Here is a 24,748-nt window from a genome sequence, read left to right on the forward strand (position 1 = left end):
TTCCTGTTCCCCTGTCTGCTCCCTCCCATGGTAGATGGCTGGGAAGGTGGTGACACCACCACCCCCAGGATTCTGGTGAGCCCTGGTGTGGCCTGAATGGAGCCGACTACTTGCTGCCCGTAAGAGAGACGCCAGTGCAGGTGGCTCAGAGCCAGGTGTCTTTATTGGCCCCTCGGGCAGCTGTCAGACGTTGTTGGGGTTGTAGCACAGCATGTTCAGCTTGATGTTCTCGTCCCAGTGACGCAGCAGCAGGAACAAGTGCCTGGCTGCCCCTTTGAGGCAGCCCACATCCACCCCCTCGGGCAGCTGCTGTGCCTGCAGCCACGCGTCCGCCTTGGCCGCCACCAGCTCCCACTCCTCAAAGAATCCAGCACAGCGGTGCTCCAGCCATGCCAAGGCCACCGCTGTGGCCCAGCTGGCACTCTCCAGGTCCTCCATGTCCTGACAGCTCACACCAGCCTCGGAGGGGGCAGCTGAGTGGGGGCAGGTGTCGGACTCAGAGCCGTGCCCACTGTCTGCCTGCGCCCACACGGCTGCGCTGGGCACCTCGGAGCAAGTACTCCGGGATGGGGGCGAGCTGGGCTGAGGGTCTGTGGCAGGCTCCTCGCCCTCCTCGCCAGTAGGCCCTGCCTCGGGGCTGCTCCTGGCCCCTGGGGACACGGGGCTGAGGCTGGCACGGTGGGAGGCATAGGGGGAGGCCCGGCGCAGGCGGTCCAGAGGGATTTGCACCACTTCGGAGAAGCTCTCAGTGAGCTGGAATGGCCCCCTGGCTTGTTGCAGCTGCACCTGCAAGGGGGAGGCAGGGCTGCAGGAGTGTCCTGGGGCACAGGGACAATCTAGTGCCCCCCAAAATGCCAGCCAAGATCCTCAGAGACATTCAAGGATGCAGCAGGGCTGAGCAGGCACCTACCAGGTTTGCATCTTCTGCTGTTGGTGCTGCTGGGCATAACCTGTGCGGCTTTGCTGGCACCCAGCAGGGAAGGTGCCCCCAGTGGGATGGGGATGAGGACTGGGATGGGGACAGGGAGGGGGTGCTTACCAGTGGGAGGTAGTCATGGATCGCATGGTTGCTGGAGCGCTCGCTTTCCGGGCTGAGGCACTGTGGGCGCAGCACCAGGCTGGGACCCCTACGCCTGCTCAGGCTAAACCTGTGGGGCAACAGGCAAGGTGACAGGGTGGGGGAAAATTCCAAAAGGGCAGCTGGACTCCAGCCTGCTGCAGGGAAGGGGCTGGAGCACCAAACCCCCCACTTATGCTGCAGGAGCTGGCAGAGGACATTGGACCAGCAGCACTCAAAAAGTGGTACCGTTCCTCTCTCCCCACAACATGCCATTTTTTGGTCCCTTGCATCCCCCCCATCCCCCAGTGTCACCTGGAGCCAGCGATGCTCTCTGTGGATTTCTGGGAGCCCATGGAGGTGGTGGAGGGGCTGGATGGAGGCCCTGCAAGGGGGAAGAGCTGAGCACAGGGAAAACGTGATGCACACAGAGGTGTTTCCCACTCCCCACCACCTGGGAGGGTGGCTCAGCCCATGTGCCCAGGGTGGTGAAAGCACAATGGATGCTCCAGCTCTCAGCTGCCAGCAGCAGGATGTCAGATTGCCCCGTGTCCCCCCCTCATCCAGCCCTTGGTTCCCTCCAGCCTGGACACACCGTTTGAGCCGTTCCGCTTTTCCCAGCCGTAGGTGGGGGAGGAGATGCTGGCTGGAGTCCTGGGGGTCTCATCTCGCTCTGCAAAAGAGCAAAGTCCTGAGGGGTCCTGGGCTCCAGGGAGCTTCATCACTCACAGCTGCTGCCAGGGACTGCTATGCTGTCCCCCCATGTCTCTCTCCCCAGTGTGGGGCAGATTCCTCTTTCCAGGCTCCACGGCACTCCAGGGAGGACCAGCCCCATGCAACCACCAGCTGAGGATCCCCAGGGACCCCTGTGCAGGTCCCTGGGAAGCATAAGCAGAATAAAGGCCTGAGTTGGTACCTGCAGTGCCAGGGGCCTCATCCTGCTCTTCTGGATCCTGCTGCTGGCCCTGTCCCGCTGAGGAGCTGCGGTGGTGCCAGCTCCCTGCTGCAGCAGCTCGTGTCCGGTTGGCTGAGCCAGCTGCAAGGGATGATGCCACCTCAGCCCTCTGTCCCTTCACTGCCCCCTCCCCATCCTGCCAGATCCTTGTCTGTACCTGTGCCCCACACCTCAGGGGCTGCAGGCAGGGCTGCCTGTGTGGCACCATCCACAGGCACCAGGTGGGTGTAGAGGGAAGGCACGTTGCAGGCTTTGCTGGTTTGCACGGCTTTCAGGCGAAACCGGCGGGCGAAACCTAACCAGAGCAAGATGTTTAGGGGGAGGGAAATGCCAGGGCTGCACAGAGGGGGGACATGCACTGGCACCCACCCTGCTCCAGCTCGGCTTCCCGCTGTGCCGCGCTCTCATTGTCCCGGATGATGGAGCGCGCTGCCAAGCGGTGCACTGGCTTGTCCCAGGCCTTGCCCCCCCGGCGTGGTGGGTCCTCCCTGCCCAGCCCCTTTTGGGGCTGCAGTAGTGACTCCAGTGAGGTTGTCACTTCCCAGGACACAGGCTTGCCAGCTCGTAGTCCGTGGATCACCACCTGGCAGCGCAGGGGCAGGCTGGCATCACCCAGGCTGGGCTGCCTCAGTTCAGGCACTGGTGAGGTGCTGAAGAGGTAGGAGGGCTCCACCAGCATGTCCCAGTCCAGGGGTGTGGGTGAGAGGAGGTTATCTGGACAATGGCAAGGTGTGAGATCAGCAAGGCAGGAGCACCCGACTCTCTCCCCACCACCCTTGTCCCCAGAGGCAGTACACACTTGACTCCACTGCATTGGGCTGTGTTTGCCGTGCCCGAGGTCCCAGCTCATCCAGCTGCCCCTCCAGGGACTGGTTCCTCTTCTGCGACACCTTCTCCAGGGCCCGGCACAGCTGGTGGGTGTCCAGCTCTCCGTGTGGTGTGGAAAAGCTGCGTCCAGCCAGGGCGGCACGTGCCAGCACCTTCTTCTGTCGCGCCAGCTCCTCTGTGCTCAGGGCCACTGTCACCTGTGGTGGGGACAAGGCTGTTGTCAAGCCTGGCAAAGGTGCTGGCACAAAGCCCAGATTGCACTGAGCCATGAGGTGGCATCTGCACCCCTCTGGCTGCTGGCTGGAGCCACTGGCTGTTGCCAGCCCCACCACTCTGCAGGCTGGCACTAGCAGCCTCCCAGGATGCTTGCCTGGCTCCCTACATGTGGGAAGCACCCAGACAGGAGTTTGCAAACATCGCTGGGGACTGACTCAGGCTGACGCTGGAGTTGCCAGGGATTTGTGTGTGTGCAGGAAGGGGGGTTAGCCAGGATGCTCAGGCCGGGTGATGTTGCACTGGGATGCAGTCCCCAGTGCAGAGTCATGTCCCCACACTGAGATGCTTCCCCTAAAAGCCACGCCAGGGCAGTGGCATCCAAGCCACCTCTTGCCCAGGCAGCAGGGAGCCGGGGAGGATCATTTACGCTGCAGGGAAATCACTTACGCTTGACATTTCAGCAGCAAAGGTCACCAGCTGTGCTGCTGTGCGACAGGAGCAGGTTACCTAACCCATGCCACGGGAAGGAGCATGTCCTGGGGCTGGGGGACAGCTGGCCTCGCCCGGCCTTGGGGCTGTCATCACCAGGGCAACTGTCTCTCCCCATCCCAGGGACCCAGCTGAGTTTTAAACCCAGGTATGAAGCAGCAGGAATGTGGCCCATTGCTAATGAAGCATCTGGCAGCATTTGCTGAAAGCTGAAGGAGCCAGGCAGGAGCTCAGCCAGCCAGCCCCTCCTCTCAACAGATTTGTTACCTGATGCTGGCCTAGCTATTTTCACTTGGTTTCTGCAGCATCAAGGAGGCACCGAGTTGGCTCAGGGGTCTGTTAGACACCCAGCTTGACTGCTGGCCAGGGACACTGGGGGATCAGCTGCTTGGTCCCCAGCTGTCCCATTCCAGCAGTGAAAACCACCCAAAGAACCTCCTCATGGCACCCATGGCTGATCCTTGCTTAAAATCCAGGCTATAGCACTCTGGTTCCCAGCCCAGCAGCCATGTGGCTGGGCACAGCAGGGCAGCAAGACCCCAGCTAAGTCAGGAACAACCCCCACACCTGTGAGCCCCTGCACCCCACTGGCATCCTTACCTTGGTGCCAGCCGGGGCGGAGGGCAGTGGGGCAGATTTGGTGGAGGATTCACAGAGGGACAGGCTCTTCTGGCCCTGCTGGGAGGTGACATCCGCACAAGGGGCCGAGGAGCCTCCCTCGGGGGCTACATCCCGAGAGCCAGTGGACTCGCTGCTGGTGGAACTGCGGGAGAGCAGTCCCCGGCTGTGGTCAGTGCTGACAGAGCAGTGTGTCAGGATATACTGCTCCTGGATGTAGGAGGGTTGGTAAATCCGCTTCCAGATGTCTCCCCCTGATACAGGATCCATACCTGCCCGATGAGCAGACACCCTGTCAGCCCATAGCTCCCATGTGTGCCCCCCACCCTGGCCCTGGACCCCACTCACTCCGCTCTGACACCTCTGTACTCCCAGCAAAAAGCTCCAGGGAGGCATCCCCAGATCCTGGGTTGCTCTGGGGTGGCTGGTGGCTCTCCCCAGGACTGGGTACCTCCTCCTGGGAGGGAAAGGCTGAGCCCCGGGAGCCCCGGCAAGCCCCTTCCCGGCCCTAAGGGAAAGAGGGCACCACCATCAGCCCCCCGCCTGGGGAGAAGCCAGCAGCACCGGGAGCATGCCATCCTCCACATGCCAGGGTGGTGCCAGCCGTACCGGAGGGTGCCTGCTGCCAAAGCGGGCGATGCTGTAGAGGACGCAGTAGCTGACGAGGCGGTCGCCGGGGTAGAGGGCCGGGAGCTCCGTGGGGGAGAGCAGAGCCTCCATGCTGTCGGGGACGTACCAGTCGATGGTGATGTCGCTGACAGCCGGCTCGATTGCCTTCTTCAGGGACTTGATCAGCTGGAGTGGGGAGAAGACACAGTGTCAGACATGGTAGTGCCCCCCAGTGCCCCCTATTGCCCCTGCCCGGGTGTTACCTTGGGCTGCAGCCTCTCGGCCGGGCTCAGGAACTCAGCGCGGCCCCGGCTCACTCTGGCCATGCCCTTCAGCAGCTGCTGGCACACCCGCGGGCCCATGCCAAAGCTGAAGCACCTGCAGGAGAGCCGAGTAATGGAAAGCCATGGCCGGGCTGGTGCCAGGGACTGGCAAGCCCAGTGGTGAGCTCAGCAGCAGGGCTGGAAAGGAATGTCTGGTAGCCAGAGTGCCACCCTGGCTGCACGCTGGGCTCTGCCACCCGCAGGGAGAGCTGAGCCAGTGGGTTGAGGGATGTGATGGGTGAAGGACACCCTCGGGGCTGGTGGAGGTGAGACTTTGGGCTGCATAAGGAGAAGTCAGTGGGAACAGCACAGGGGACGTGGAGAACACCGTGACCTGCCGCAGTGCCAGTGCCATACCTGACAGTGCTGGCCTGTCTGCGCACCAGCCGGAGGATCCTGCCTGCATTGCCCACCGCTGTGCCAGTGAAGAGGAAGAGCTGGCGGGGGTATCCATGGTGGAGGGGCTGTGCCAGCGCCCAGCCCAGGGCTGCCAGCAGGTTGTTGTTGCCGGGGTCTGCCCGCAGCCCACCAAGGTGCTCACAGGCACGGCGCAGGGTCTCCTGTCAGCACAGAGAGCCAGCTTCACAGCAGTCCCACAGCTCAACAGCCCCCACCCCAGGGAGCTGGGACAGGGACAGAGACAAGCTGGTGGAGGGCTTTTCCTGGAGCACTCACGTTGCTGCAGAGGCGACTGGAGGGGAAGAGCGGCTTGACATCGGCACCAAAGCCGGCAATGTTGAGCAGCGTCCCTGATGGGAGGCTCTTCAGGGCCACTAGCAAAGCCTCCTGGGGTAACATTGGGGACCAGGGAGTGTCGCTAAGGACAAGCCACCCAGGGAACATCCCTGGACCCATGGTTGTGTCTCACCTTGACCTTTTCAAGGTCTGGGCTGCTCATGGAGCTGCTGTAGTCAATGAGGAAGAGGATCTCACGGGTGACACTCTGCAGGTCCCCAGGGATGCCCTCCACCGCCGGGCAGAAGTTCAGCATCAGCACAGGGTTGGGGAAGATGTCTTTGTGGAAACGCCTCTGCACAAAAGCCACCTGCAAGCCAGGCAGGTCAGGAGCTTTCTCACACCACCTGGACCACGTCAGGGTCTTCCTCATCCACGTTCTAGTACCTCCCCCCCTTCCTCCTCCTCCTTCCTGCTGGGCCAACAATGTCACCTGTCTCTCGCCACTGCTGTCCTTCCTGGCAATCCGCACGTAATCCCGGCGGCTCCGGATGTGTGCCTCATACTCGGGGTATGTCATGGTGCCATCCTCAATCACCAGGTGGGGGTGGTGGGGCTCTGAGGGGCACAGGAGAATTTGGAGCCAGCCTGTGCCACAAGGGGCTGGGCGATACTCGAGATGGTTTTGGGGTGATGCCCCAAACCTGCCAAGGGCACTGTCCCCTCTCACCACAAGGGTAGAGGATGATCTCCAGGTCACTATCGTAGCGGTGGGGCTCAGCCAGGGTGACGCAGGTGGTGGTGGCAGAACTGGCCCAGGGATCTGCATCAGCTCTCAGGGCATGGGATGGGCTCTCCAGCCCTGTGGAGAGAGCAGTGCAGCAGGGCAGCCCCTCACCCCCCTGATCCACCACACTCCACAGCAGTGGCTACTCCCTGCCAGATCTAATGGGATTAACTGGGCCAACAGCCAGGAGCACATCCCCATCATTCCCTCCTTGCCCATCCTCTCCCTTATCCATCACATCTCCCTGGTTCACAGGAGGCTGTTGACCTAAAGCCGCTCAAACACACAGGCAGAGTGACTTTGAGGGGTCCCAGACCCAAGGGTGGAGGAAAGGGCTTCTTCACCTGTAGGGAGTGCAAGAAGATGCCTGAGGACAGGGGCTCACATCCTCCTAGAAGCATGGAAGGACCAGGGGACACCACACACATTCTGAAGAGGTTTTGCACAACCACCTGATACCACCCAAGGTGCCCTTGCTACCTGCCAGCAAGCAGGGGCCCTTCACCAGCAGCTCGAAGGCAAACTCATAAGGAAAAGGGTTGTAGGGTCGTCCCCGAAAGACATCCATGCTCTCCACAGGTGCCTTGGTGGGTGTCTGGCTCCGGGCACCTGGCCCCCCGAAACAGCTGGTGGGGCTGCAAGGGGAGAGCAGGTGATGGCTCCCGCCCTCTCTCCCCACTTGCCCAGTATTTGCATCCCCCCCCCCAGGGATGGTGGAGACTGAGGAAGCCATGAAAATCACCATAGGGCCAACCTGTCGTCACACAAGCTTGCCGGCTCGCTCTCGTGGTCAGTGGGGACGCGGGGCGTGAGGATGGGAGGCAGGAGGAGGCGCAGGGCCCCATCTGGCAGCGTGGGCAGCTCCTGCGCCGTGCTCAGGGTGACAGCCAGGCTCTCCAATGGGCAGAGTGTGCCAGTGACGATGATGAAGGTGGAGCGCTCTGCATCTTCATCCAGGACAATGTGGCCTGGGCAGGGGAGGGATGGTGGCGGGGTGAGCAAGGTGTACGGGGTTGTGGAGGAGGGCATTAATGGCCCTGACTGCTCTCAAAGGTGGCAGCAGGGCACAGGCATGTGGGCCATGCCAAAGGTGGGCAGAACCCTAGGAGAGGTGGAGGGAGGGGAAAGGAGGTGCTGAAATTTCCAGCCCCAGACACCCCTCAGAAGGTGCTGGGGTGGCCTGGCAGGGGACTCAGTCCCTCATATCCCCCCATACTTGACCCTGCCCATTCTGAGCCTGCTGGCCAGGAACACCCAACAGCATCACCCATGCCACAGCACTTACCACTGGCACAGCGGCACGGCCGGCCAGGGCTGGGGCTGCACTGGAGGCAGCAGTCCTGCGCCCGGTGCCGGTTCTGGACCTGGAATGTCACCCGCCGGCTGCCCACCGCTGCCTCAAAGCTGGCCACCACCTCCGACTCCTCCAGCGGGTAGATGAAGATGCCTGCAGGCAGGAGAGAGCCCCGAGGCAGATCCCGGCATGGCCGTATCCGTGGCACGCAAGAGCCCGTGGCAGCCCTGCTGAGAACCTCTCTGACTTGCAAGGTGATTTAGATGCACGAGAACAAGGCTGCAGGAAGGACCCAGAGCCTCACTAACCCAGAGGGAGGATGAAATCCCGCTCTTTCTCAATGATTGGAATGTTTTTGCTCAGTCTCACTCTCCTCTTGCCCACAGTGGGTAGCAGTACCCCCACCTCCGCTGGCCTCCACCTTTGCTCCCCAAACTGAGCAAGGTCTGGGAGTTGGGACACAGGTGGGCTGGAGACAGGATGCTCTTCAGCATCATGGCTTTTAGAAGGCCGTGCAGGCAGCCCGGGTCTCTGCTAGCCCTGATAGCCCACTCTTACCTTCCACAGGCTCCTCGTGGGGGTTGGTGTACATGAGGTGAGCAGTGATGCTCAGGGTGTATCCGTTGGCACAAGCCTTCACTGTGGAGCTCTTCAGGGGTAGAGCCTCCCAGGAGGAGAGAGCATAGAGGCCCGGCATGGTCTCTCAGCGTGCAGCTGTGAGCAGAGGGGAGGCAGGGACTGGGTGCTGAGGGACAGGGTCTGCTGGAAGGGGCTTCTGTGCACAAGCCATTTCCATCTACCCAGTCTGCAGGGGGGAGCAGGTCTCCAGCCCTCCCCCATCCCGGGCATGCTGCTCTTCAGCATCCACAAAACACATACATCTGGTCCCAGGTCTCTGCTCAGACCAGAGCCACAGGAGCCCACAGAGAGGGGAACAAAACTCCCGTGGGCAGTGGTTACATGCAAGCCCCAAGCCCTGGCAAACAAGCAGAGACTCCTAGATAATGGCCAGCCACACCCAGCCCATATCTCAACCACTCCAGAGCAGCTCCAGAGCCTCCCCAGGTCATCTCTTTCAGTGGCTGGGAGACAAACATCTGCTGCTCCCGTCTCCATTCACCCCAGAGGTTAACCAGGGAAATTTGTTTAAAAAAAAACAAAACGACAAAAAAACCCCAACCAAAACCAGAAGGGCGAGAAGCCCACAGTGTAACTAGGACAAAGACACGAGCAGTGTTTGCTGGGGGTTTAATAATTAACAACAAGGTCAGCGCTGCACTGAAGAACAGCACAGTGGGGAAGACACTGCAGGGTGGAGCCTGGCAAGTGGACGATCCTCGCCTCTGGGAGAGTAATGCTTTGCCCAGAAATGGATAAGTCTGGTGTCCCACCCTTTGGGAAGAAAAGAGGCAGCTGAGGATGCCTTCCAGCCAGGGCACCAACCCACTCCACATCTTTCTTCCCCTTGGGGAAAATACCTAGGAGCCACATCCCAAATAATTGTCTGGAGCCAACACAACTCTCTAACATCAGCCCACCCTATGCCATCAAATATTTGTGTAAAATATTTGTATCAGCCTTAGCCCTGGCTGTGTGGATCTGTGCATAGTGTGAATGGAGTCTGCTGCAGACATGGGTCTGACTTCTGCTCTGTATCCCCTGTCTGCCCCAAGCACCTGTGACCCAACAGCAGCAAGGTTCCCCCCTAACACCACGTGCTGGTGCTCCAGCATGTAACATGCCTGGGGCAAGGACAAGGCCAGGTACAAGTAAGCCATCTGGTGCCCCCACTCCAGTGGCCTTCATCCTGGGAACAGCTCATAAGAGCATCGGTAATGGGAGGCTTGGGGTGCCCTCGGCACACGGTCACAGAGTGCCTCTCACAGAGCACCCTTGAAAGTGGAGCAGGGATACATCCTTGGAGGCAGCACCAGGACCAAGTTAACAGCCAGCACGAGGCAGGGAGCCTCACAGAAGTGTATTAGCAATGTTGCTGCATCCCAGAAAAATCAGTCCATTATGCCGGAGGAGAGACATTTACCTGCTCAACAGGCACTGCAGAGTTACGCTGGTAGATCCTGGCTACTCAACCACTCCCCAGCATCACCAATCCCCCACCCTGTGTGCAGGATGCTGCACACACTGCTGAGCCCCTCAGACTACTCTCCCAGAACACAAGGTTGCACAGGGTCCCTGCACAGCCCACTGTTCCCCCACACTGACTGTGCCACAGCTGGAAACATCATCCGCTTGTTCCTGCCCTGACCACAGCACCCAGACAGGCTCTGGAGACCAGGACTCCCCTGACCCAGCCACATTGAGCTATTAAAGATATATTTCACCCCAAAGCCCTTCCATTTGTTCCCAAGGCACCCCGTTAGATGCTCAGCAACCCGCCCACTATTTGCCATGCTGCCCATTAGCCAGGTCACTGCCAGCTTGTTTACCAGGGACTTACTGGAGAAGGTGTCCTGGCTGCTTTTTATCACTTCTCTTTACATTTACCCTCACAGAGTAAACAGGGCCCATCTGGCCCTGCCACGCTTCATGCTGGCTGCTCTAAGCCCCGTGGTAATGAATAAAACCAGACCCTATGGTCTTCACCCCACTCTCTTCGTCCTCTTTCCCCAGGGCAGCAAATTGTCCTCAGGTGCCAGCATGACACCACCAACAAGTCCCCAGCCCTCTCCCCATCCCCAGCATGATTTCCAGTCCCCTAACAGCCCCCTCTTCTTCTTTCCTTCTCACCTACTGCCCACATGAGCTGGTTTAACCAGCAGCATCCCCACTATGGAGGGGCCACAGGAGGCAGTGAGCAGCTCTCTGTGCCGGCAGCTAAAAGTCATCTTTGAAGGAAAGGAGGTAACTCTTCCTTATGTCAGAATAATTCAGGCTTTCTCTTCTCACTCATGGGCAGGCTGAGTTTTCCAGAGAGGCTGCTGCAGGGAGGCAGATGCCTGAGTCCAGCTGACTCTCCTTAGCTGTCTGACGAGTTGTCAGAGTTTCACCTGCAGCAGCAACAGCTACCTGCACCAGGGTTCAGGCTGGTCCCAGAGAAGGAAGGGGCCAGTGCCAGCATAGGCAAACCAAGCAGAAATTTCCCCTGGTGACAGATACACAGGCAGGTACAAGAGGAAGGATGGAGGGAGAGGAGACCAAGCCTCTGTAACAATGCTTGGAGTGAGGAGGTATTGCTGCCCCTCCTGCTCACCCATATTACTCCCTGCTTCCCTCACCTCCCCTCTCTGTGGGACATCCCATGGGGCACAAAGACATGAGAGCAGGATCCATCCCAGCTCCCAGAGCATGGAGAAGGTTATGGAGGCAGGAGGCATGGTATAGACAGTGGTGGTGCTGCTGCTGCTGGCCTGTGCCCATGGGACATGCCACTTTGTGGAGACCAAAAAGGATTGAAGGGGAAAGGGATTCCCAGATGAGGCAAAGGGCTGTCCCCAGCCTGAGGTACTGTCTGCTTTGTCTGCTGGGAAGTGGAAATAGAAAGCAGAGTCCATGGCACACGTGCGTGCAAGCATGCACACACACCCTGGTTCTGACACCACATCCAGGACCACCACCTCCAGGACCTGTGCTGCTGCTCTTGCCTCCCCAGAGCCACCAAAACCCCTGTAAAACCCCAGCCCCATGCCAGGGAACAGTAGTTACTTGTCCTCAACACATCCTAACACAGGCACCCCCCCTCAAAAAAATTTCAGAGTCCCATGGATTTCCCCTGACATGGACACATCTCAGCTGGGCAGCCCCACAGAAGGGTCCCAGTGCTCCTTCACCACGAGACAGCTGTGGTGTGGGTCAGGGACTGGTTGCAGATACCCTGGAGCATGTTCCCAGCAGTTACTGGGGCCAGCCCTGCCCAGTCCCTGCCAGATGGTGATTTCAGCACTTTTGTGGCCCTGCTGCCTCATCTTCCAGTTCTCACCCCTCGTGCCAGCTGGGCTGCACTGGCAGTGGGTGTGTGAATTGCAGGAATTGCAGGAGATGTGCACGGTCCCAGGCCACCGTAGTCCCAGATTCCCCCCCACCCTGGCCCTTACCTGGAGGAGGAGGAGAAGGAGGAGGAGGAGGAGAAGGAGGAGGATGACACAGGAGCTGCAGGCTCGGCTCAGAACCCACTGGGTCCCTGCCCTGTGCAGAGCCCTCTTCCCTGGGGATGGGTTTCCCTGCCGCTCTGGCTGGATGGCTGCAGTACCCGAGGGATGAGCGGTCCTTCCCCGCCTCTCCCTGCTGCAGGCTCCCTCTCTGGCACTGGCTCCTTCACCGCCCTCGCTCCATCCCTCACTCCCTGTGCCAGCAGCTGAGCTGCTCCAAGCCCAGCCTCATTAAAGAGACACACTCCCTGGTACCGCCGCCCGGGGGGGAGGTGGGGGGATGCTCTCACGGGGAACGCTGGGGGTCTCAGGGGATGGCCAACACCCCCAAAGAGTGACAGGGACCAGTCAAGAGCAGAGTCAACAGCTGTGGGCTGCTCTGCACCAATTTCCAGGCAAAATTGTATACTGGTGAGACCCCAGGTGATGCTACAGCATCAAACCACAGAGTTTGGCTGAGTGGGACATGTAACCACACCCTGTGTGTCTGTCCCCCCCCCAAACAAAGCACAGGGCAAAACAGCCCCCATCAGCCAGCTGAAGTCTCCAGTACAAATACCATGGGCCACAAGTGTCACAACCAGCTCCACTAGGAAAGGTGTCAGCTGCCCTGGGACCACCACAAAACAGCCAGGTGCAGGCAGATGCTGCACATCCACCCCAAACCCAGATGCCCTGGGGTCCCACTGGGCTGTCCCCATTAGACTCCATGTACTGCAGTGAAATCTCAGCTCTGAGGAGCAGGAGAGAGGGGGAATTCAGGGACAGCCCAGCTTTTGGGTGACAAGTATGACAACAAACTCCCCTGGGGAGGGTGCAGACAGTCAGGAAGTCCCAGCGAAGTCAGGACATGTATGCTGGCAGGGAGATCTCACAGCCTGAGATGCACTGGGAATCCCTCCGCCACCACTGACAGATCTGTGTTCCCAAGCGGGACCAGAGAAATCCACCTGATTTGGGACTAATTCCTGCCCTGCCTCTCCCAGGCAGCTCCCTGTGCTATAGATAGGACTGTGCTGCTGCAGCTCTTTTTATAGAGCACACAGAGAGGAGTCCCCCACCCCACCCCCAAGCACTGCAGAACCCACCACTGCAGCCATGCCAAACCTGGAGCCAGTCCAGGCACAAACTGGGGCAGAAAGCTCCAGCAGCACCACGAGGGGAGCAGCCCCTAGTCCTCGGCAGGTATTTTTGTATCTCACCTCTAAGTTGACCCATATGTCACTACAGCTTCAGCTTCTTGACACGGGTTTCACAGGTGATGGCAGGAACAACGGAGGGAAATCTTGGCAGAAGACATCCTTTGCTGCACGTGAGACACACTCCCCCTTCTTGACCCCTTACCCTGAGATTCAATCAACAATTATCTGGCCAAGAGGCACTCTGTGGTTCCCTAGGGTCCTTGCAAGAGCACTCTGAGCCATTCTCTCTCCCATGCAAGATGCCCTACGGCATGCTGCTTCCCCTCTCCGTGCTGCACAGAGAGCGAGCTGAAGTGTGCAGCTGCTCCCCTTCCCTCTCATTTACAAGAGAAGGATGCTAACCCATGTATTATATCCCCCCCCGTGACAGCTGCCAGCTCTGGGAGCTGCTGGAGGCCCCGCACGCACCACAGCACATCTTCACAGCCTGCAGCATGCACGACATTCCTGCTCCCATCGTCATGGCAAGTGCTGAGCTGCTCCAGACCCACAAAAAACCCTGCAAGCTTTGATTTTTCCCTGAGATATCATTTCTAGGCCAAGCTGAGGCAAAGAGAAGTGTCCAAATGCGAGTGCTGGGTCAGTGCCACCAGCCAGGGTGATGCAGCTTGGCCAGCCCACCGTGTCAGACGTCGGTCTCGGCGTGACAGCAGGTGAATAACAACAGCATGCACAGCACTGGGGCACAGGTGAACTTCCCCAGCCCACTGGTGACCACAGCAGCCCCAGGGAGACATAGACAGGCTCCATCCCACTCTGTACAGTGCTCCCAGCAGTGTCAGGCATCAGGCGTGTGTGTCCCTGCTCTGCACTGTCACAGCTTCACTACAGTAGCTCATCACAGCCACAAATAGATCTGGAGAGCCTGGTGTTGCCTTTTGGCAGAGTGCTGAGCTAAGGCATGTGTTAAACCCTTTAAACACAGGCCCAGCTTAGCCCAATGGCTCCATTCATCATCCTCACACCCCAGTGACCCCACACAGCCCAGTGATCCCACGCAGCCCTCACCAGCAGCCACAGCACAGTCCAAGGGACCAGTCAGGGCCTGGGTATTTATCCCCAAATGCCCCATACCTTGAACTGAATTATCACGCAGAGATGAGGCTGGCTGGAGGGGCACGAACCACAAAGCTTTTACAGATGCTCTCAGGTCCTGAGTCACTGATAGGTGTCACTGTGACTTTAGCGTGAATTTAGGTATTTGGGAAATAACTCAAAACCCAAGGAGATACCAGCTCGTGTCAGGCTGGCAGTGACCGTGCTCGACACAGCTGCAGCTTCTCAGACCTGAGGGCTGCAAAGGGAGAGGGTTGGCCTGCAGGGAGGGTGACAGGGGTGTCCTGTTCAGCTGCTCCCTAATCAGCAAGAACTAGACAAGATCTTGAGGATGGGTAGCACAGAAGAGGAAGGGAATGCTAGTGATGTTTCTGGTCAAAATCAGGTGCACCTTGGCTTAACCTGTGTAATATCAGTCTGTCAAGTTGCAGGGAGTTACAGAGGGGCTGGAGGGAAAAAAAGAAACAACACATCAGCAGAGATAGAGACGCTGGTGGAGACACCAGGGATCCTTGGGGAGAGGGGCTGGGAATACTGCCAGCACTTCTGCTTGCCCAAACTTAACTGAAGTCTCCGCAGGATGCTGGCGCAGGTAGATGGGGCTGGAAGCCCCTGTGGGGCTGCCTCTTACACAGATCCAGGACACGCATTGGTGTCTGCTGAGTTTCCTTTCGGCAGCCGGAAATAGCGGGGGCTCACAGCCTTGTGGGGGGGCACGTGGGGGATCGCGCAGCAGCCAGCCCGCCGGGGATCAGGGAGTGGCGCCAGGCTCGCTGCCGAAAAGGAAACTCCCCGGATTGGAGAAAAGCGACTCCCCGGATTTGAGGAAAGCGAAACTCCTCGTGCCGCTGACGCCCTGCCTCTCTTCTTCCTCCACAGCGGCCGAACCCTCCGCGGGCTGCGAGCAAAGCTCTGCGGTCTCTGCGCGGGGACCCTTCTCACACGGCAGCACAGCCGGGCAGCGGGTGCCCGAGGGTGGGTATTGCTGCTCCAGCTTCTCGCTGCCATCCTTCTCCCGAGGGTCTGCTCGCGGTGGGACGTGGCGGTTCAGATCAGCTTGGGCCATCGGGGCTCAGCGGGATCCCGTCAGGTCAGCCCATCCCTTCGCAGTGGAGCCCGAGAGGCTCGAACCGCTCCCCACGGGCGGGGATGGGGTACTCGGGGGCAGGCTCGGATCCCTGGCCACGAGTGGAGGCTGTCGGGGGCTTGTCCCTAGCCCGGAGTAAAATGTTGTTTGGGGGCCTGGGGGCGGTGGGGGCATGATGCGGGGGAAGGCTGAGGGGTGTCGGGCCGGGAGCGGAGCGGGCAGGTCCGGGCATATCCCGCGGCGGGCAAGGCCGTGCGGCTGCTTCCCTCTAGCGGGGACCGGGGGCTCGGCCGCCGGCTGCGCCCAGCACCGCACCTCCCTCCCGCACGCCTCGGGCCGCCACCGCCCCCGCAGCACGTGGTGCGGGGGGGACGCGCTTCCGGAGCGGCGGCGGAGCCGTGAGAGAGGCGGCATCGGGTGAGGCGGCTGGGGGAGCTCCGTGCCCCGGTCCCGGAGCGCGCGTGGAGTCCCCGGGACGGAGCCAGGCAGGCCCCCCACGCGTGTCCGCACCCCCGCTGGCCGAGCGGATGGGCCCGCGGCGATCCCACCCGGTCCCCGGGCAACCGTGGCGCCCGCGGGCACCGCTGCCGCATCCCCGCGGAGGTGGCCCCAGGGGATCTCGCTTTCCCCCCACCCTGTTCTTGGGGTGGCCAGAGCTAGGATGGGGGGAAGGGGGTTGAGAACAAGCAGCCCAGCTGGGCCAGCCGCCATTCCACCGTGGCACACTGGAGAAAGGGGTGGGTACAGCAGCTCTGGCAGGGACACAGAGCCCTGGGGCAGGCGCAAGGAGGCGCAAGGAAAAGGAAATGAGTGCTTTGGGGACTTGCATTAAACTTTATTCCATGCCCACAGCATAAGACTCTCTGACTCATAGCAATGGGAAGACCCAGGAAGGAGTCCGCTGGCACATCATCCCCTCGGGCGGCCACAACAGCCTCCAAAACTGCCCCTGCCGCACCCCCACCTTCCACTTCGGCCACTCGGGCCAAGGCCACGACTGCAGGCAGCCGATCCCAATGTGCTCCAGCTGCCAAGGCTACCACCCCCAGTCAGGGGCGGGGAAGAAAGGCAGATTCTGCTCAGCCAAGACCCACAGCATCCTGTGGAGCCCGAGGAGATGCTGGGGACCAGAGCAGAGCACCTCCTAGGAATTCCTCTACAACCCCGAGGAAGCTGTCTGATGCCAAAGCAGCTGCTGGTCTGGCCAGACCTGACCCATGTCTGCAGAAGAAGCAGCCTGGGGCTGACCCAAGCAAAGCCTTGGACCGGTTCCTGCCCCCTGTGGAGAACCAGGACATCCCACGGGTGGAGAAGGAGACACGGGGCCAGTGGAGCAACCCCAAGTGGTATGAGATGCGGGAGAACCGCATCACGGCCTCCGTGGCCTCCAAAATTGCCAACAGCAAGTTTGCCAACGGCAAGACAGATGAGGTGCCCCAGTCCTACCTTAAAGCTGTGGTGAATCCCGGCCCTGGGGTGCAGACCCCGGCCATGTCCTGGGGAATTCGCAATGAGAAGGCGGCCGTGCAGGCCTACGAGCAGAAGGCGAGGGCAGTGGGCAGGCCAGTGAAGGTGGAGGACTGTGGCCTCTTCATTCACCCAGACAAGAAGTGGCTTGCTGCCAGCCCAGATGGAGTCATCAAGGAGGAGACTACGGGGAAGGACCTGGGGCTGCTGGAGGTTAAGTGTCCCTACAAGCACAGGAACAGGACGGTGCGCGAGGCCTGCAAGGACAAGGACTTCTGCCTGGAGGTGGATGGAGACTCCTATGCCCTGAAGAAGAATCATGGCTACTTCACCCAGGTCCAATGCCAGCTGGCAACAGCTGGCTTCGAGCGGGCTGACTTTGTGGTGCACACCAAAAAGGAGACGGCCGTAGTCCCAGTCCAGTTTGATGCTGAGTTCTGGAGGGAGACGGAGCCGAAGCTGGAGAAGTTTTACTCAGAGGCAGTGGTTCCCCACCTGGAGCAGAAGGCAGGTGGCTCTGCCTGGGCTAAGGAGGAGTAGACCCCTGACTACCTACTTCACCTAGATACTTGCTTGGCTGCATAAACCCAGCTTTGACCCCTAGCATAGAAATTACATCCTTGTTAACTGCTGTTCCTGGACCATTCACAGCCTCAGGACTGAAATGTTGTACCAGCAGGACCCTGCTTGGTAAGGGTTCCCACAAACAGTGCCTTCTTCCTGCCCTAGGCAGGTCAGTGCTTGACCCCCAGAGCCTTCTTGCCCTGCCCCCCTCACTGCCCCCCCCATCTAACCTAACAGCATGCCTGGTGGAAGCTGGCACACCTCTGGCTCTTCAGGGAAAGCCAGTGATATGTCTGTGTTGGAATTAAATAAGCCTGAAATAGACTTATTTTGTGGAGAAAACTGGAACCATTAGCACCTCAACTGCTGTCAGGACTAAATCATAACTGTACTCCAGAGTGGAGACAGAGGCAAGGTTTGTCAGAGCCCAAGAGCGAAACTCATCTAAACAGTGATGTGCCTTAAGCATCAGAGCAACAGCATGTGGACACCTTCCCTCCCTGAGCCATCGGACCTGCTGCTTCTGTGGAATAACCCATGACATTCCCCACGAGATGGCTGCAGCCTCTGGACCAAGGTTCCCATTGAAGAAGGTTATCCCCCCAAGCCATGCACACCCTGAGGACCTTTCTGTAGAGCCATCCCTGTGCACCCATGCAACAGTGTGGGGAGGTGGTTGTCACTGTTAAATAAAAGATCCACTGGCCTGGTCGTTCCCTGTGATTTTTGCAGCTTGGGATTTCCCGGGGGGGGGGTGTAGTGGGGCTGAGTGGGACCCCCACACCAGGTCCCCTCCCAGCCACAGCAGAAAGGAAGAAGGGGAGCACTTGGGTCCTGGAGGGACATGAGACCCAAGGTCACTGAACTATGCCAAGGCCACCACTGTTATGGCAAAAGTATTTATTATATACATAAGACTCCAGTCACACTCCACAGGGCAAGGACCAGAATTTGCTATAATACAAAGTAACTATAATACAAAGTAACTATAATACAAATTAACTATAATACAAAGTAACTATAAAAACATAAAGCACTTTTGGGGCCCAGGCTTTCCACAGGAGGAGAGAGGCACAGGGACGAGCCTGGGGGCTGCTGTGTGACAGGGGGCTGTCCCACACCCTCCTCCCAGCTGTGGTCCCACAGTAACCAGATGTGCAAGTAGGAAAGAACCCAGTTAAGAATTATAGTCATGGGGACTGGCAGGTAGGGGCTGAGCTCAGTGTCACCAGGACAGGAGTGGGGTCTGCATCCCCCAGGGAAAGTGCAGAAGGCACATGGGCAGGGCTCTTTGGAGGGGCTGTGAGGAGGAGGTGAGATCCAACAGCTAGTGCATGTGGGGCCCCAGGAGATCACAAACACTAACACACCACCCACAGGGATCGTGGCTGGACCACCCTCCTCTCCCCCACACACCTCTGGGATAACTGAGCTCTGTGGCCAATGTGATCCTCAGGGAGGACACGTGTGGCAGCTTTCAGGAATCAGAAGTGTGAGAGGGACAGTCCGGCCCTGTGTCCCAGCCCCTCCCCTGCCAGTGCATTGATTGTCTTCAGGTTAAAAAGGGGCCCCCAGCCGTCCTGCTCTGCAGGAGCTTCAGTCAACGAGGCGCTTGCGGGGCACTGTCCGAGCTCGGTTTGAGCGGCGAATCTCCTGCTTGGCATCCCGGCATCGCTGGCAGATGAAAATGTCAGGCACATTGGATTTGCGGATCTTGGCACAAGAGAGATGGATCCAGGTAGCGCATTCATTACATTCGATCATGGGCCTCCCTGCAAAGGGCTTCATGCAGAAGCAAGTGATCAGATCCCAGGCATCGTCGTCTGGTCAGGGAGAGAGATACACTGGTCAGAAACCACACTACCACCTGCAGGTCTGGCTGTGGCCAGACTAGCCAGTTCCTCTAGGTGTTAAATGGGACAGCCCACCACTCACCTTCTGCTTTGGTGTTGGGAACTTCTGCAAATTCGACTGCTAAAGTTGCAAAAGGGGGGAAAAAAGAGAAAAAAAAAAGTAAGACCAGATGAGCAAGGCAACCCTACACCCCATTTCAGGTCTGCACCACCCACTCTACGCAATAGAGCTGCCAAAGGGCAGGTCAGCTCCCTGCCCTCTGCTCTTCAGTCCCTCTCAGGTCCCAAACGTACTCCCCTTGCTGGGAGAGGCTTGGGCCATCAACAATCCCTCCCTGTGGCCAGCATGAGTGGCTCCAGCTGAGGGAGGGACAATGCTTGGCACTGTCTACAGCACAACAGGGCCCTCTGCACTCCCTTTGACACTCACCACTGAGCTGGGAGGTCCCTCTGCTTGTGTCTTCCCCTTTGCTTTGGTCCAAGGTATTACAGGAACTGGGGCTTTTCCTCTCTCCAGAGAAGGGGTCATGCTCCTTTAGCTGAGGATCCTCTCCTGCTGGCTTCTCGGTCCCCTGCGCTCCATACATCCAGTCTTTCTCCTCCTTCATCGGCTCCTCCAGGAGGGAGTTGGGCTGAGGGTCCCCAGACAAGTTGGGGGAAGGCTCCAATAGCTCCTCTTTCACAGGAGACAGCTGTCCTGCCAGTGCAGCCAGCTGTTTCACCCCATCCTGCTCTGCCCCAAAGTCCTTCCAAGCACTCAGTGGCACCCTCTTCTTCACCTCCTGCTCCAGAATGCGTTTCTTTGCTGGTGGTTTCTTCCGTTTGATTTGCTGGGGCCGGACATTGTAGAAGCCAGTGGAAAAGACAGGGCTGCTCATAAGCAGGCCATTGTCCACAACTCCCCTGGCCACAGCATTCCTGCTCTTCCTACTGTCCATTGGGATGTGGCAGTCAGAAGAGTGAGATGAGGTCGAGCTATCACTGTCCTGAGTGCTCCCTGTGCTGTTCTGGGGGCTCATACTGCCTCCATGGGTCCAGGGCACATACTACAAGAGGAGAAGATGCAGGATTAGCATGGGATACTGCAGCACAGACATTCAAGGTAAAGAGAGGGAGGCTGGGGCTGGAGGATGACTGTCCAGACATGTCTATCCAAACTTCAAGGCCAGGTTGGATGGGCACCTAGGCAACATGATTTAGTGAGTGGGACCCCTGCCCACGGTGAGGGGTTGGAACTAGATGATCTCTATGGTCCCTTCAAACCCAAACCATTCTATAATTCTTTATGATTAAGAGCTGGGTCTCCACATGGCAAAGAATCCAGGGGAACCAGTATCTTTGTAGAGGAACACCCTGCAAGCCCACTTACCTCTTCAGGGTAGGGGATGTAGCCTGCATAAGCCAGAACGAAGGTGCAGAATTGGTTGAAATCCTCCACAGTTCTCCGTCGTTTCTGAAGTGGCTGCAACAAACACCACGAGTGGATTAAACTCCCAGGATATCTCAACCTGAGCCGATACCACAGCTGGTGCCAGCAGCAGCCATGGACTGCCTGGCAGTTTTACAAGCACAGAATATCGAGGTTACTCAAGCATCCATCTTTCCCGTAACCAATCTTCACATCATCTGCCGAGGCAGATGCAGCCCTTCCCCTTAAACCCAGATCGCGAGAGGGGGGGGAGTCGGCGGGATGGACACACACGACGACACCGTGACGACATGCCGGGACACCCGGAGCCCGGCAGCCGCCGGCAGAGCCTGACTCAGAGCCTCGGGGCCCCGCTACCGGGTTATCCACCACCCACGGGCGGTGACTCCGGGCCGGGGGACTCTCCCGGGGCAGCTGCCGGTGCTCTCGGGACTCGGTCCCGCGGGGGGAGCGGCGGGAGGGGCGGGCGCCGGCGGCGGCACCGGCGCCCCCCGGGACAACCGCGCACCCCGGCGGCCCCGGGGGGAGCCGGGGCCGGTCCGCAGCGCTCGCCCCGCGGCGGCGGCCGGCGATGGCAGGGGGTGTCGGGGGCGGCCCCCCCGCGCCGCCCGTCCCCGCGCCGCCCGTCCCCGCGCCGGGCACCTGATGGCTCCCAAGATGGCGCCGCGCTGCCGGTCCTGCCCCGGCCGACCGGCCTGGGGGGGACCCCGCCCCCCGCACGGACCCCCTGAACCCGCGGCACCCGCGCCGCCACGGGACCCCCACACCCCCGCACCGGCGCGCAGCACCCCCGCTCCCCTTCACACACACACGCGCGCACCCCGGCACCCCCGCAGCCCCCGGCACAGCCGGCCACACCGCCGCCCATCCACGGGGATCCCGAGTGCCGCCGCCGCGCCCCCCCGGGCAGCATCCCCCGCCCGTGCCCACAGCCGCCCCCCGAGGGCTCCTCTCCCACGCACAGCCCCCGCGGGCACACACGGTGCCGCTCCCCCCCCGCGCATACACAGGCGCTCACACACACACAGAGCCCCCCCCCCCCCCCCCCGCTCTTCCAACCAAGCCTCCCCCTCCGGCACTACCCCCCCCCGTACAGACCGCTCCCCCACGAGGCCCTTACTCGACACACGACCCCCCTCCACCAGCGCACACAGAGGGACACCACCAACACCCCCCCCCCCGTACACACACGGCCACACAGAGGGGACCCCCCCGTACACACACACAGAGGGCACCCCCCGCCCCCCGTACACACACACCGAGAGATCCACACCACCACCCCCCCCCCGTACACACACACAGAGCCACACAGAGGGACCCTCCGGTACACAGACACAGAGGGGAACCCCCTCCCCTTCCGTACACACACCGAGGGACCCCCTGCTCCCCGTACACACACACATACGGACCCCCCCCCCCCCCGTACACACACACAGGGTACCCCCCCCCACACACACAGAGTCACACTAGCCCACCCCCCCCGCACACACACTCACAGACGCCCCCCCCCCCCCCCCCACTCCTGAGTGCACTCCCGCACCCCGCGGAGGCCCTGCAGCCCCGATCCCCAGCATGCGGCCGACCCCCCCTGCACGATCCGCTCCCCGCCGCCCCGCTCACCTCCTCGGGCGCCGGGGACGCGGGGCTGGGCACGGGGCTGCTCCCCGCCGAGCACGGCCCGCCGCGGGGGCAGGGCTCCGCCGGCTGCCCACCGGCGCTCATGCCGGTGCCGGTAGCAGCGCCGGTGCCGGTAGCAGTCCCGGTGCGGTGCGGTGCGGTGCCCGCCGCCGGTGGGAGCGAGGCTCGAGCGCCGCCCCGGCCGCAGGGGCGGGACCACCTGGTGGCGGGGAAGGCGGAGGCGGGGCCTCGCCCCGACCGTCCCGGTGCGGGGGGGTGCCGGTGAGTGTCCGCCCCTCCCGGTACCGAACTCCGGAGCGCAGCCGGGCTGGACGCGCCCGGACCCGCCGCCGCCACCAACGGCAACGCCGAAGCACCGCCCACCGCCCGCGCGGGGTCGCGGCTCATGGAATGTTGAGGCTCGGGGGGGAACACCGCGCTCGAACGGTCCCCGCGCGCCCCCGGGGGCGGGGCGGCACCCACCACACCGGGGGGCTCCGTCGGACCTGGTCCGGAACAACTCCGGAGATGGGGCATCCATAGCTGCTCTGGGAAACCTGTGCCACCGCCTCAACCACACTCCTAGGGAAGTCTTCCTAATATCCTACCTGAATGTCCCCCTTTGCAGTTTAAAGCCATTCACCCTTGTCCTATGACTATGTGCCTGTATAAAAACTCTCTCTACCTCTTTTCTAAATATTTCAATAGCAAAATCCAGTCCAGAAATTGCATTTTCCTATTACTGGATGAGGATAGGCATCCCACGAGCAGGGACATAGGTAAGGCAGAGATGTTTAACACTTTCTTCAACTCAGTCTTCAACACCAATGATGGGCTTTGGGGGTCCCTGAGCTGGAGGACCATGACTGTGAGAATGATAAACTCCTAGTCAAGCCCAAACTCATGCAGGATCTTCTTCTCCAGCTGGATCCCTTTATAGGGATGGCCTATGGGGCCTGATTGGATTCACCCAAGAGTACTCAAAGGGCTGGTGGATGCCATCATGAGACCTCTCTTGGTAATTTTTGAACTGCTCTGGGAATCTGGAGAGGTCCCAGTTGACTGGAAACGGGCAAACGCTGTCCCAGTTTTCAAGAAAGGTAACAGGGATGATCCTGGTGCCTGGTAAAATTATGGAGAAGATTATTCTGAGAGTTTTTGAAATACACCTGAAGAACAATGCAGGCATGGGTCCCAGCTAGCACAGGTTCATGAGGACCATGAAAGTCCTGCTTAATTTCCTTTTAGGACAAGGTGACCCATGTAGTTGATCAAAGGAAGCCTTGACACAAAAACATGTAACTTATTTGGATTTCAGTAAAGCTTTAGATACTGTCTCTCCAAGGATCCTTCCGGACAAAATGTCCAGCACACAGCCGGATAAACACCTCATGCAATGGGTGAGCAACTGTCCAACAGATCAGCTGCAAAGGGTAATAGTGAATGGGTGACAACAGACTGTCAACTTGTCACTAGTGGGGTTCTGCAGGACACAATTTTAAGGCCAATGCTCTTCAACATCTTCATAAACAACATGGATGCAGGACTTGAAGGTACACGGAGTTTGCCAATGACGCCTCCTGTATCTGAAGTAAGGCAGCCTAGTCAGCAGGCTCCCCTGATCAGTCAGCCTATAGCAGACCCTGACCACAGGGGGTCTTTGGCTGGTCCAGTCCTTGTTTTTTATCCACAGACTCTCAACCTGTTCATGGCTGTTACTCAGAGGCAGCTCTTCACAATCTGTCCCTTCCTTAACATAGAGCCCAACAGCCCTGCCCCTCCTTCCCAGCCTCTTCTGAAAGCTTGTAGCCCTCCATTGCAGTGTTCCAGTTTTATGATGCATCCCATCACGTTTCTGTGATAGCAATTAGGTCAGTTTTCTAGTTGCACCACCGTTTCCAACTCCTCTTGCTTGTTACCCATGCTGTGTGCATTGGGGTAGAGACACTTCAGGGAGGCTATCAGCTTCTTCACCTCTTGGGAGGAGCCCTCCCTAATAATTCCTTTGCGACAATTTATAGGTATTACCCAGTTGCTTCCTAAAGTGTTAGTGTTTCCTGGTTCCTCTCAGGCACTCAGAAGAACCTCCCCTTCCCCTGCTAAATCTAGTTTAAAGCTCTATCCCCTCCACTTGCTCACTTCGTTCATGTTCATGTTCATGGCTAGGCTTCGCGAACGAAGATTTGTGAAGGCACTATCCACATTTGCAGCAGGCACGCTGGTGGCTTATGAGGCCAATACGTGATAGACATATCCGATTGCAAAAGGCGCAGCAGAAAGACTCCTTAGATGGTGTATTTTGCAAGACACGGTTCTTTCTGCGTTGCCTTTTTTCCTCGAGAGTGATCCTGCGTGAGTTCTCAAAGGCTTCCGCAGCGTTATAGATGGTGTGTCTCCAGGCCTCCCGATTGGAGGCCAGAGTAGACCAGTTATGGTGATCAATATGGCCAAGGCTGAGATGTTGTTTCAGGGAGTCCTTGAATCTTTTCTTCGGGGCTCCTCTCATGCGGCAGCCA

The 24,748-nt window shown here is 59.5% G+C and overlaps 3 protein-coding genes across 6 annotated transcripts; 1 reads left to right on the plus strand and 2 right to left on the minus strand.

The window, feature by feature from the left end:
- Positions 1 to 135: 135 nt before the first annotated feature.
- VWA5B2 (von Willebrand factor A domain containing 5B2) lies at positions 136 to 12,154 on the minus strand. Of its 3 annotated transcripts, none has more exons than XM_032697708.1 (22): positions 12,059 to 12,154; positions 8,410 to 8,565; positions 7,843 to 8,004; positions 7,312 to 7,525; positions 7,038 to 7,192; positions 6,501 to 6,632; positions 6,264 to 6,388; positions 5,964 to 6,140; positions 5,771 to 5,881; positions 5,453 to 5,655; positions 5,036 to 5,150; positions 4,773 to 4,958; positions 4,512 to 4,671; positions 4,146 to 4,435; positions 2,812 to 3,037; positions 2,382 to 2,726; positions 2,170 to 2,307; positions 1,974 to 2,093; positions 1,653 to 1,730; positions 1,373 to 1,442; positions 1,040 to 1,148; positions 136 to 786 (listed from the first exon to the last, which is right to left on the minus strand). In XM_032697708.1, the coding sequence occupies exons 2-22, from the start codon at positions 8,546 to 8,548 to the stop codon at positions 184 to 186; spliced, it is 3,858 nt and encodes a 1,285-aa protein (XP_032553599.1). In that variant the 5' UTR covers positions 8,549 to 8,565; positions 12,059 to 12,154; the 3' UTR covers positions 136 to 183. The 3 variants fall into 3 exon arrangements, with proteins under 3 accessions (XP_032553599.1, XP_032553597.1, XP_032553598.1); XM_032697706.1 differs by having other exon boundaries at positions 11,904 to 12,142; XM_032697707.1 differs by lacking the exon at positions 12,059 to 12,154 and adding an exon at positions 9,330 to 9,466.
- Positions 12,155 to 14,912: 2,758 nt separating this feature from the next.
- Positions 14,913 to 18,044, plus strand: LOC116791564. 2 transcript variants are annotated; one of them, XM_032697711.1, is made up of 2 exons: positions 14,913 to 15,190; positions 16,155 to 18,044. In XM_032697711.1, exon 2 carries the CDS (start codon positions 16,179 to 16,181, stop codon positions 17,307 to 17,309), a length of 1,131 nt encoding a protein of 376 aa, XP_032553602.1. In that variant the 5' UTR covers positions 14,913 to 15,190; positions 16,155 to 16,178; the 3' UTR covers positions 17,310 to 18,044. The 2 variants fall into 2 exon arrangements, with proteins under 2 accessions (XP_032553602.1, XP_032553603.1); XM_032697712.1 differs by lacking the exon at positions 14,913 to 15,190 and adding an exon at positions 15,662 to 15,719.
- Positions 18,045 to 18,216: 172 nt separating this feature from the next.
- Positions 18,217 to 22,523, minus strand: LOC116791565 (PHD finger protein 13-like). Its single transcript, XM_032697713.1, has 5 exons — positions 22,236 to 22,523; positions 20,556 to 20,648; positions 19,617 to 20,232; positions 19,269 to 19,307; positions 18,217 to 19,156 (listed from the first exon to the last, which is right to left on the minus strand). The coding sequence occupies exons 1-5, from the start codon at positions 22,335 to 22,337 to the stop codon at positions 18,930 to 18,932; spliced, it is 1,077 nt and encodes a 358-aa protein (XP_032553604.1). The 5' UTR covers positions 22,338 to 22,523; the 3' UTR covers positions 18,217 to 18,929.
- Positions 22,524 to 24,748: the final 2,225 nt, after the last annotated feature.

Source organism: Chiroxiphia lanceolata, chromosome 10 (assembly GCF_009829145.1).
Source record: "Chiroxiphia lanceolata isolate bChiLan1 chromosome 10, bChiLan1.pri, whole genome shotgun sequence".
In the NCBI taxonomy this organism is placed as follows: Eukaryota; Metazoa; Chordata; class Aves; order Passeriformes; family Pipridae; genus Chiroxiphia; species Chiroxiphia lanceolata.

Bases quoted from the DNA above. Each gene is read 5' to 3' on its own strand.
- VWA5B2 (XM_032697708.1), bottom strand. From the start codon at position 8,548: ATGCCGGGCCTCTATGCTCTCTCCTCCTGGGAGGCTCTACCCCTGAAG. The intron at 6,141-6,263 runs GTGACATTGTTG...CCTGGCTTGCAG, and splicing joins ACAGCAGTGGCGAGAGACAG to GTGGCTTTTGTGCAGAGGCG. The intron at 2,308-2,381 runs GTGGGTGCCAGT...TGCTCTGGTTAG, and splicing joins GGAAGCCGAGCTGGAGCAGG to GTTTCGCCCGCCGGTTTCGC.
- LOC116791564 (XM_032697711.1), top strand. From the start codon at position 16,179: ATGGGAAGACCCAGGAAGGAGTCCGCTGGCACATCATCCCCTCGGGCG.
- LOC116791565 (XM_032697713.1), bottom strand. From the start codon at position 22,337: ATGAGCGCCGGTGGGCAGCCGGCGGAGCCCTGCCCCCGCGGCGGGCCG. The intron at 19,308-19,616 runs GTGAGTGTCAAA...TTGCAACTTTAG, and splicing joins AGGGACCTCCCAGCTCAGTG to CAGTCGAATTTGCAGAAGTT. The intron at 19,157-19,268 runs GTGAGTGGTGGG...CTCCCTGACCAG, and splicing joins TCCCAACACCAAAGCAGAAG to ACGACGATGCCTGGGATCTG.